Raw genomic sequence first — 12537 nt, forward strand, 5'->3', positions numbered from 1 at the left:
CAAAATATATGCAAAGAGTTTTCAACATTCACCTTGCAAAACCTTGTGTTCCAAATTTTTCTCCCTCCTTCCAAACCTCTTCCCTTCCTTAGATATCAAATAATCCAATATAGGTGAAACATGTGCAATTCTTTTAAACATATTTCCACATTTATCATACAAGAAAAACAGATTTAGAAAGAGCCACCAGTGCTTTAAAAAAATTATTGTGCAACAACAACAAAGGTGGAAATATATCATGATCCACATTCAGTCCCCTAGTCCTCGCTTTGGTTCTCTCCATCACAAGTCTTTGGCAATCTACTTGAGTTACCTCATTGCTGAAAAGAACCAAGGCTATCATAGTTAATCATCACATAATCTTGTTGCTGTGTACAATGTTCTCTTGGTTCTACTCATTTCACTTAGCATTAGTTCCAGAAGTATCTCCAAGTTTTTCTGAAGTCATCCTAATAGTTTCTTATAAAGCAAATAATATTCCATTACATTCATATAACTTATTCAATCATTCCCTAATGGATGGGCATCCACTCAATTTCCAGTTCCTTGCCACTACAAAAAAGGTTACTAAAACATTTTTGTAGATATGGATCCTTTATCCCCTTTTTATGATCTCTGAGGTGCTTTTCCTCCAGATCTGTATGTCTGAATACAGATTCAGTAGATACACTGCCAGATTAAAGGAAAAGGACAGTTTGATAGTCCTTTGGGCATAGTTTCAAATTGCTTTCCAGAATGGTTGGATCAGTTCACACTATGTCCCAGTTTTCTCACTTCCCCTCCAACATTTATCGTTATATTTTCCTATCATTTTAGCAAATTTAAGAGGTGTGAAGTGGTACCTCAGAGTTGTCTTAATTTGCATTTGTCTAATCAATAGTGATTTAAAGCATTTTTTCATGTAACTACAACTGGTTTTATTTTCCTCATTTGAAAATTGTTCATATCCTATGACCATTTATCAACTAGAGAATGATTTGTATTCTTATAAATTTGAGTCAGTTCTCTACATATTTTAGAAATGAAATCTGTCAGAACCCTTGGATGTAAAAATTTTGTCTTAGTTTTCTGCTTCCCTTCTAATTTTGACTGCATTGGTTTTGTTTGTACAAAAGCTTTTTAATTTAATATAAACAAAATTATCCATTTTGTATTTCATAATGTTCTCTAGTTCTTCTTTCTTCATAGATCTTCCTTCTCCATAGATCTGAGATTTCATAGATCACAGTTTCACATGATCATTGTGGGAATCAGATAAAATAATAGCTATGAATGCTTTGGAAACCATAAACCACTATGGGAATAGCAGTTGTTATTTTCCTTGTTACAAATGCTACAGAATGATCAATAGGAATTCCTCACTTTCCATTTATCCAACTATCTGGAACAGGACCATTTTGGAAGGCAGATCAGCAACAGCTGTTCTCATTCTCTTGAGTCACATGCCTTTTTCCTTATCAGAGATTTCATAAGAGACAGATGATTTTCTCCAATTCAAACCAAGAGGCCCAAATCCTGAAAATTGTTGATTTTTCTTTTTAATGATGAGGGGAAAGTAAAGACAGATAAAGATCAACAATATCATATGACTAAAAAAAAGGTTATCTAAGGTGATCATAAAGAGGAAACAAGCCCATTCATTTCCAGTGAGAATTACTTAACTCATTCTTGATAATTTAGGGAGTAGATTACTCTGAAACATACATTTTCCCCATTAGAAAATGGAGAGCAATTTTTAGCCTTGATTGAAATGCCTGTTTATTATTCCATTGAGAAATGATAGTCATTCTAACATCACATTATTCACTTTGTGGCTGCAGTGACCATGGGAAGTAGGGAGATGGAAAATAGCTAGTCTGATCCATATAGAACAGTTTAAATACAGGTGCAGAATAATCTAAAAACATCGCAATGGTAATACTATTAATAGCAATAGTTTCTTTTTATATAACTCCTATAGTTTGCAAGTTTCTCTTATTTATTATTTATCTCATTAAATAATTATTCTTAGTGGCTCTTATCTCATTTAATAACTATAATTGCTAACAGAGTAGAAATCTGTCAGCATGATGAATCAATATTTACAAACTAATTTGAGATTTATCTCTTATTCTTTTATGTTTTTCTGGTAGATGAAGCAACTATGAAAGCAGATTAGGATCTAGATATTGTCCAAACTTGAGGAAGAAAAAAGGGATTTTGCACAAAGTGCCTATTCCATCCCTACAGTAGTTACACATTGTTGATAGCAGATTGTATGATCTGAGGAGTTTCTTCCTCTTAGATTTGTTTCCTTACTGGAAGAAGATAAATATTTAACCCATCTGAGTAGCATGAAATCAAATTAACGCTCATTAAAGTTTGGGCTTCACAAGAGAAAGCAGATATAAAAACAGTCTTGTTTTCTAATCTCAGGTATGGCAAACAAGCCTCCAATCGTCATTTTGAAGAAAGCCTGGGACCCATCTGGTTGGATGAGGTCAGCTGCTCAGGAAAGGAGACAATTTTCCTTCAATGCTCCAGAGGAAAGTGGGGAGAGCATGACTGTAGTCACCAAGAGGACATTCACATTATTTGCCAGCCAGACAACGATGTGCACAAATTCTCTCTGGGTATGTTAGCTTTTCTTTCCTCTGACCATGAGATTTTACTTTGTACTGAACTTCAATGAGTTTCTCTTACTTTCAGCATAATCACATTACTGACTACAGTGGCTCATGTTAAGGACTAAATATTGTGTCTGTCCTGCAGAGTAGGGATTATAAATCCTGGCAATAGGGCTAAATACCACTAAAGAGAATTTACTTTTTAAAACACTTAATTTTATTGTTTTGGCAGCAATTCAATTCCATTGCAGCAAGATAGAGATCTTGAATCTCAGGATAGAAGTTTCCATGGAAGTCAAGACACATCTTCAAGATAAAGCTTTTGATGTCTCAATTCATCAGTTAATCAATAATATTTAATAAAATCCAGTTGTAAGATGTCAGGCCCTCTACTAAGAATTATGGAGTACAAAGATAAAAGAAAAACAATCTGTGACATCAAAGGAGATATCAAAGTAGAAAACAGATACAATTACAAGCATAGACAACATTTTTACAAAATGAATAATAATCATTTTAGAGAGGAAGAGAAGGCATTACATGTTGATAAGCTCAGAAAAAAGTCTCTCATTTAAAGAAAGCGGCTCTAAAACTACTTGAGAACTGTGGAGATAGAAACAGCAAGACTTGATAAATATCTGATTATTATGGAGTGAGTAGTTGAGATTGCCTCTGCCATTGTGACTGACACTGTAAACCTAGTGAGTGGGTTGTTTTTATGGTTCAATAGGCAACTTCTCTGATGCAACTTTAGTGCAGCAACTTTCCCCACCACCACCTGTATCTGTCATTTGCTGGGGTGGGAGATACCAAGGACTATACAGAGTTTATTGTATCATCCTAAAGCAATAACTCTTACAATGATGAATCACATGTGTCCCCAGTAGCTGCTAGAGGAGTTCACTGCTTCATGAGATAATTCAATGCAACTCTGAACAAAAGTAACTGATTGAAAGGTATGTTGGAACCAGATTATGGAGGAGCCTAAAGATTAGTATGGGGGGGTTTCTATTTTGTTCTAAAGGTAAAAAAAAAAGGAACAGTAAAAGTTTTTGAGTAAGAGAATGGCATGATGAGAGCTGTGCCTTGGGAAGGTTACTTTGGTATCTGGAGGACAGAGGGAAAGCACAAAGCAGAGAAACCTATAAAAAATTGCATTTCAGGTGAGAAGCAATGAGGGCCTGAGATTATAACATATTTTCAAATAATGAAAACTAAAATTTCTTTACTTTGTCTTCCATAATGTTAGGTCCTCATATATTAATGCTGAAAGGTATGAAAGATCCTTAGACACACATTTTAGCCTTTCAGATTTATCAGAGTATAGTTTTTTCATAGACAAGGGACAGCTGCATGGTGCAGTAAATGGAGCACTGAGCTTGGAATCAGGAAGACCTGAGTTCAAATCCAGTCTCAGACATTAGCTATGTGATCCTAGACAAGTCACTTGATCTTTGTGTTTCAGTTTCCATCTGTAAAATGAACTGGAAAAGGAAATGGCCAACTATTCTTGTGTCTTTACAAAACAAAACAAAACAAAACAAAATCAAACCAAGGGACTATGAAAAGTCAGGCATGACTTTAAAAAGTGACTGAACAGTTTTTCATATTCTAAGTTATGAAAAAATGTGAACATAGGAAGGGATCTTAGTGGGCACCTAGTTTCATTAGAATCTGAACAGAAGTTCCCTTTATGGCTGCCTGGATTCGTGGTTATATAGGCTTTGCTTTAAGATTTCCAGTAAGGAGAAACCTCAGTGTTTTCTGAAGTAACTATTCCACTTTTGTATACCTCTAGTTTTGAGCTATTCTCCTCACATCACACTCAGATATGTCTCTTTGCCAACATCTCCATAATTCCCACTTCTTGCCTCTTAGCCAAGAAAAACAAGATGAATTCTTCTTCCACATGGCAGCCCTTCACACCCTTAAGCACAGTTCTCATGTCCTCCCTTCCCTTTCCCTATTCCAAGTCTATCTTCCAGGCTCAACGTCCTGATTGCTTCAAATGATTCTCATATGGAATATGTTTCAGACCTTTCACCTACCGGGCATTTTCTTACAGATACTCTCCATCTTGTTTTTGCTCTGTTCAAAATATGGACCCCAGAACAAAAGGCAGAAGGTCATCTTGGGCAGGCCAGCATATAATTAAATTCATACTTTCCTCATCCAATTGGGCTTCCTAACTTTTATTTTTATGTCATGGATAAATGCATAAATTTTAAATGCATAAAATAAAACACTTGGGATTACAAAGAAAAAGAGTTATATTGAAATGTAGTTCCCAATTATTTAAAAAACAAAGTCATGGACTGGAGGCCCCAGGTTAAGGACCCTTGTCTAGATGCTATACTATTCTACATAATCAAGGACAGTTAAATTCCAATCATAAATTCTATACCACCCAGCTTTTGTGATAGTTATTAGCCCAAATTAGCTCCTTAAATTAGGATACAACAGAGTGTAAGGCTCCTGAGTGGATTCTTGTTCAGGCTAAGATTGAACTGCATGACCACTGGAGTCTTGGCCAGTTCTGAGATCTGAGCTCTCTAAGACAAGCCAAAGCAGATAGGATGGAGTCAGACTGTGGATATTTGTCCAGAAATAATGCCAAATGGTGCATCAATTGCTTCCTTATACTGTCTTATAAAGAATTTTGTCATGAAAATGTTATGATTTATTGTGCATGTCTTCCTAATTAAGGAGAGAGCAGTACCAAATAAAAACCCTAAACTGTAAAATATGATGATCTAAGAATGAATTCCAGCTATAATTGTTTTGTCTGTGAGGACAATTTTTTCTTGCCCTATCTTCTGCAAATAGTTACAAAATTTCAGAAAGTATTAGTTTGAAATATTCATTTTCCCATTATATTTGTGACAGTGTTTATGTATATGAGGAAATAGAATAAAAAAAATTAGAAGATTTTCCCAGAGAGGTTGTTGACGGGAATAATATTTATACTCTCTACCTAAATTCAATTCAGCAAGCATTTACTAACCACATCCTTTGTATAAAACCCTGTGCAAGATGCTGGCTATACAGAAACACAAAAAAAAATTATCCTGTATACAACGAACTTGCCATTCCACTGTTGGAGATGCCACATGCACAGATTACAGAATACAAGGACAACTGAGGAGAGAGTCAACTTTAATGATAGAGGTTCGGGGGAGGGAGGGAAGCTTCAGGGAGAAGCTGAACCTTGGAAAAAGAGAATGACTCTTAACTATGGGGATAAGAAAAAATCGCATGCCATCCATGAGAAATACAAAGACCCAGAAAGTAGAGAGGGTGTTTCAAGTGTGGGGAGTAGCTAATTTACTCATATAATGTTCTACATACATTATATTTTTATATAGATGTTTAGTAGAATGTATTGGCTTGAATATGTAATCTGATTACAAAAAAGAAAAAGAATATAGCAATTTAGTTCTTGGCTATTATACTAGTTCTCTTATATTTGACTCCAATTTTCACCTTCATACTTCTGGGGCTTATTTCAGGTCTCCCCATCAGGCTGTTGGATGGAGAAAACAAGAAAGAAGGACGAGTGGAGATCTTTGTCAATGGGCAATGGGGAACAATCTGTGATGATGGATGGACCGATAAAGATGCTACTGTGGTTTGTCGGCAGCTTGGCTACAAGTAAGGGATTCTTTTGTTAATATTCAAATGTTCTCACTTTTCTTTTGACAATTATGGTTCACTTTCTCGCTTCAAATTCTGCTACTTCATCCAGGTGAAAAATACAGGTTGTCAAGTGTTTTTGATATTTTTTCCACTGAATTAAATCCAATTAGTGCCTGATACGTAAAGAATTCTGTGTTAAATGAACAAAACACAGTTCATAGAATCCAGACTGGAAAGAGATCTCAATAGCCAATTAGTTTATCCAGTTCCTGAACAAAAATCCTCTCTATAACAAACCTAATGATGGCTCTTCCAGTTCTCACCTGCTTTAATCTCTCTTTATCTCCATGATTTTGTCTCATGGAGAGGTTGTTTTCTAAGTTAGGTTGTTTTCTTCCCTTTTTAAAAAAAACATTATTTTGGACCCTGGACTCCTCTGGCAGTGTGGTCAAGTCTGGACATTTTAAATGCATAAAATAAAACACATAGTATTATAAGTGAAACCCATTATGTTGAAATATGGTAATCATAATTAAAAAAAAAAAACAAGCTCACAGACTCCAAGTTCCAAACATCTGGTTTAAGGGCTAGAGAGAAGACTGGGGAATCACAGGGCTTGTGGATACCTTAGTTGGTATCTGATGGCTTAATGGCCTATCTTGTTAATGTTTTAAAGGTTGTTTAACTTGTCTGGCAGTAGTTTTGGAATTGTCTCGAGATAACAATCAAGAAAACTGAAGAAACCAGGAAATTAAAGATGACAAGGCATGAAGTAGAGGATATCTGAGCAATCTAGATTCAGATAGTGTTCATATCTATTATAATTATTTACAGATTTGCTAATGAACTAATTGATAGGCATCTCTCAAGTCCCTACTTTTCCTACATTATAGTATGAATTAACAATAAAAAGACAAAAATGAAATAGCTCCTGCCCTCAAAGAACTTACATTGTTTTTTAGGGGAAATAACACATATACATATAAATACATAGAATGTAATTTCTAGAGAGAAGGGCATAGATCTGATGGAGGACCATTTGTCAATATTTTGGAAATTTCAGAAGACATGATGGAAGTATTAAGAAGAATAGGACAGGGACAGAAGAGATGAGGATGAGAGAGCAGGGAGTGGTGTTCAGAGATCTTCAGCCGAGGAAGTCTATGATTAATAAGTAATGGAGATTGCAAAACCATAAGAATGTAGATATATCCAAGGATGGACAGAAGCAGCTACACCCAAAGAAAGAACACTGGGAAATGAATATAAACTGCTTGCATTTTTGTTTTTCTTCCCGGGTTATTTATACCTTCTGAATCCAATTCTCCCTGTGCAACAAGAGAACTGTTCGGTTCTGCATACATATATTGTATCTAGGATATACTGTAACCTATTTAACATGTAAAGGACTGCTTGCCATCTGGGGGAGGGGGTGGAGAGAGGGAGGGGAAAAATTGGAACAGAAGTGAGTGCAAGGGATAATGCTGTAAAAAAAATTACCCTGGCATGGGTTCTATCAATAAAAAATTATTTAAAAAAAAAAAGAAAAAGAAAAAAAAAAGAATGTAGATATATCACGCCTGTCACATGAGCAAAAGTAACTTAATTTCAATCTCTAAGAAATAGATGAAGAGACAACAAAAGGGGCATTTATACATGCAGAAAATGATATTTACTTTTCTTAGTGTTCTCAACAGAAAGCACAGTGCCTAACATGTAGTAAGTGCATAATAAATGCTTGTTAACTTATAACTGACTGACTGATAGGGAAATTATTCAGTTTCTGATGCTGCTGACAGAAAAGGCAGGAATTGGTGAAGTTCTGGGCCCAAGCTGGCTTTTGGAGGGATAAGACTTGCTTATCACCCTCTTCTGGGCTCACTTTAGCTTGTCTATATACTTCCTACAATATAATGCCCACTTTCTACTTGGGCAAAACAAAAGGTAACTACCTAGAACCAAGTAGATTTATAATCAAATATTTAATGAATTACTATGAAAAGTAGTCAGCAAGGTCAGTTTTGCCCCAGACTTTTACTTAAGTTATTAAAACTGTGTAAGGATTCTGAAATCAGAACCTGAACCATTCAACAGTTTCTGATTAAGAAGGAAATCTAGAGGCCATTTGATCCAACCCATACCTGAAGATTCCCTCCTTCAATATCTCTGACAAGAGATCATCTTATCTCTGCTAGATGATTTCTTGTGATGGGGAACTCACTACTTCCCTAAGCAGCTCTTTACCCTTGTGGACAGCTCTCATTGTTGTAAGGAAAAATTTTCCGTCAAGGTGAAATCTGCCTCTACAACTTCCATCTGTTTGTTGCTCCTAATTCTGGTCAAACAAAACAAGACTAGTTCCTTTTCCACATGATCATCCTTCAAATGCTTAAAGACAATTGCCATATCCAGTCTAAAAATCTTTCAACAGATCCTCATATGGCCTTTTTTCCAGTCTTCCCATCATTCTGGTCACCCTCTTCTGGGCTCACTTTAACTTGTCTATATGCTTCCTACAATATAATGTCCACCTCCTACTTGGGCAAAACAAAAGGTAACTACCTAGAACCAAGTAAATTTATAATCAAATATTTAATGAATGACTAATTCTAATAGCATATAAACTGTTTGGAAAAAATAGGAAAAGATGAGATCCTACCTAAAAATGGGAAGGCATCACCAGAAGGTGCAAGAAGTAATGATCACCTAATCTTCTTGTCTGTCACTCACTGTGTATAATGTTCTCTTGGTTCTGCTCAATTCACTTTGCATCAGTTTATGTAAGTTTTTCCAGGCTTTTCTGAAATCAATCTGCTCATAATTTCTTATATATTGAATATATTCTTATTGTGAATATTCTTATATTCTTATATAATATATATATATAGTTCAATAATATTCCATTACCTTCATATACCATAACTTATTCAACCATTCCTTATCTCATGGGCATCCATTTAATTTCTAGTTCCTTGCTACTACAAAAAGAATTGCTATAAACATTTCTGCACATGTGGGTTCTTTTCCCTTTTTATGATCTCTTTGTAATACAGACCAGTAGAAACAGTACTGGATCAAAGGATATGAACAGTCTGATAGCCCTTTGGGCATAGTTCCAAATTACTCTCCAGAATGGTTGGATCAATTCACAACTCTAATATCAATAGTGATTCAGAACACTTTTTCATATTACTAGAAATGGCTTTAATTTCTTCATTGGAAAAGTGTTTATATCCTTTGACCATTTAACAATTGGGGAATGGCTTTATGCAAATATAGTCTTAATACCTAATCTCCCCTCCCCAAAACAAAGGGCTTTTATCTGTAGCTTTATCTTCTGATTTCTTCTTTCAGATATATCACTTGGAATATTTTTTATTTCATGACCTGACCTACCTAATGTTACCCCTATGGGCAAAAGTCAAATTGTACCTCTTAAAAATATATTTTTTCCTTAGGCTGCTTAAATAGAAAATGATGGATAGATCACAGAGCAAAAAACGTGTCAGGAGTGGGGAGAGACAGGAAGTCTGAAGAGACATTTTATCCTTTAAAATTTATTTTTTTCTTTTAAAAAAACTTTTTTGTATGTTTACCTACTAAACTTTGATTTCTTTATATAGTCTCAAATTCAAGGAAAAGAGGTATTGTCAAGTTTGCATTATTTTCTAACAGTTATAATGAATATTTCAGTTCTTAAGGATTTGTAATTTCATTGCATGGATAGTGGCTCAGAATATAGTTCTTTTTTCTCTTCCTTTGTACAGAATCTTTAAGAACTGAAGTGTCAAAAAAATCATCCCTTCTTGATCCTTCTGATGAAGGATCTGATGATCCTTCCATTTTTAGGTAGGCTTCTCCTGGGACAATAAACACACAGTTTAATAGCAGGGCCATAATTTTTTTGAGGGGGAGCTACTAATTTATTTTATGAACATGGGAAGAAGTAATAAAGTAATAGGGCAGACAAAAGAACAGAAACATATGAAGCTAGAGGATGGAAGCCCAGGACTGGGTCCCAACTGTGATATACTTTCACACATTAAAAAGGATATTTATATATAATAGGTATCAAGGTGGTACAGTGACTAAAATGCTGGGTCTAGAATCAGGAAGACCCGACTGGTTGTATGATCCTGAATAAATTGTATAACTTGCTTCAGTTTTCCCATTCATAAAATAGGATCATGATAGCATCTACTTCCCAGGGTTGCAAAATTAATTAGTGCTTATAGTGCTTACTAGGTGCCAGGCATTGTGCTAAGAACTCTACAAATATCTGACATCATCATTGCAACAATTCTGAGAGGTAGATATTATTATTATACCCACTTTAACAGATGAGGAAATTAATCTTTTAGATTTCTTGGAACTTTTTCATTACGTGTCTGCTCCAGGAATCTCCTCCTACTTCTTTTCTACTTCCTTTTTTTGTCTTATTCCATTAAATTGAAATTTTATTGAGGAAAAAGACTTTCTTTTTCATATTTGTAACTCCAATGCTTAGTGCAGTGATTGACAACTAATAGGTGATCAATAAATGTTTATCAACTAATTATGAAAACTAAAGGAAAGTTTAGAGGGCATCATTTTATAGGTCCCCAATGGACTTTCCCTTCTCTACTTTCCTTTCACTCAATATTTTGAAATTTAACAGATATTCATATCTATTTAAGTTCTGACTTCTTTGGCAAAAAAAAAATTTTCTATTAAAAAAGAAAAGAGGTTTTCAGGATTGTACTACTCTGGCTTTGAACAAAAAATGATCATCACAACCTTCTCTGTTCAAGTGAATTGGATAACTAAATTGTTAGTGTTCCCTCTCTTACTTATCTAATGACAAGTTTTTCAGTAGAATTTTGTTTGAATTTAATCTGGACTTGTGATCTCATTTTTGTAAGGAATTCCTTGGGTGGAAAGTTTTTACCTGAATTCATATCAGTAACTCATTCATATCTCATAGACCAAAAGAGTTAAATGATTTGTCCAGAGCTCTACAGACACTATACATGAGAGGCAGGACTTGAACCTGGAATCGGGAATTTTCTGGAAAAATAAATTATTTTAACAAGCAACTGTGCTGATTGAAATCATGAAAGTTAATTCAGAAGATGGTAAATTAGTAATGAATTACGAAATGAAAATAACTCACAATGATTATTTATTAAGTGAGGTTGCATGTCATTTAGAAAATCAAGAAAAGCCAAACTGTGTTTGCAGGGGTCCTGCCAGAGCAAGAACCATGGCCTATTTTGGGGAAGGAAAAGGACCAATCCATGCAGACAATGTAAAGTGCACTGGGCATGAGAGGAACCTTGCAGATTGCATCAAACAAGATATCGGAAAGCACAATTGTCGTCACAGTGAGGATGCTGGAGTGATCTGTGACTACTTTGGCAAAAAAGCTTCAGGGAAAAGGAATAAAGGTAAGTGACCTGAAGTCATGTATGGGCCTGGCCTGATGATTTCATGACTACAGAGATTTCCTGAGTGGGAAAATTCCCTCCATCAATTCAGAGCAGCCCCTTTACTACTTCTGGTCTTCTTGAGTTGCCCCGAGCACTCATGCAGCCAATACCTATCAAAGGCAGGTCGGATGATCATACAACTGCATAAGTAAAAGGGAGAAGAAATGGTGGCCATTTGTGGCAAAATTTTAATCTCCTCAGTAGTGTAAAGTAGAAGCAAGTGGAGCAGATTAAAATGCCATTAGAAATGTCTAACAAAATAAAGAAGATTGCAATATAACATCTCACAAGGATCTATTTATGTTTGACACCTTTGAGAGCAATCTCAGTGTTACAGGGTTGCAGTAGAGTTAGAAAGACCCAAGTTCAAATCTTGTCTCAGATACTTACTGGCTGTGGGACCCTGGAAAAGTCACTTAATTTCTCACTGCCTCAGTTTCTTCATCTGTGAAAATGAGGATTAAGAATAGCAGTCACTTCCCAGAGTTGTTGTGATGGTCAGCTTAGATTATCTGTGAAGCACTTTGCAAATCTTAAGTGCTACATAAATGCCAGTTATTGTTATTATTATTGGAAAAAAGAGGTTAACTGGTCATGTGGATTTGATTTTTTCGTTATTGTTGGTGTTTCCATTTATATTATTGTAGACATTATGAACATTTCATTTCTGATTCTGCTTTCATTGTTCTTGTTCAGTCATTTTAGTTGTGTCCAACTCTTTGCAACCCCATTTGGGGTTTTCTTTGCAGAGATACTGGAGTGGTTTGTTATTTTCTTTTCCAGTTAATTTTGCAGATAAAGAAACTGAAGCACACAGGGTTAAGTGA

The 12537-nt window shown here is 35.2% G+C and overlaps 1 protein-coding gene across 1 annotated transcript in view; it reads left to right on the top strand.

Annotated features, from left to right (window-relative positions):
• The window catches only part of PRSS12 (serine protease 12), a 96910-nt gene that overhangs the window by 56554 nt on the left and 27819 nt on the right, over positions 1–12537 (top strand). The window contains exons 7-9 of the mRNA XM_051966403.1: positions 2416–2612; positions 6116–6257; positions 11463–11668. Coding sequence (XP_051822363.1) covers positions 2416–2612; positions 6116–6257; positions 11463–11668 — 545 coding nt within the window. The remainder of the gene's footprint in view (positions 1–2415; positions 2613–6115; positions 6258–11462; positions 11669–12537) is intronic.

The sequence above is a fragment of the Antechinus flavipes genome, chromosome 6, assembly GCF_016432865.1.
Source record: "Antechinus flavipes isolate AdamAnt ecotype Samford, QLD, Australia chromosome 6, AdamAnt_v2, whole genome shotgun sequence".
Classification (NCBI taxonomy): domain Eukaryota; kingdom Metazoa; phylum Chordata; class Mammalia; order Dasyuromorphia; family Dasyuridae; genus Antechinus; species Antechinus flavipes.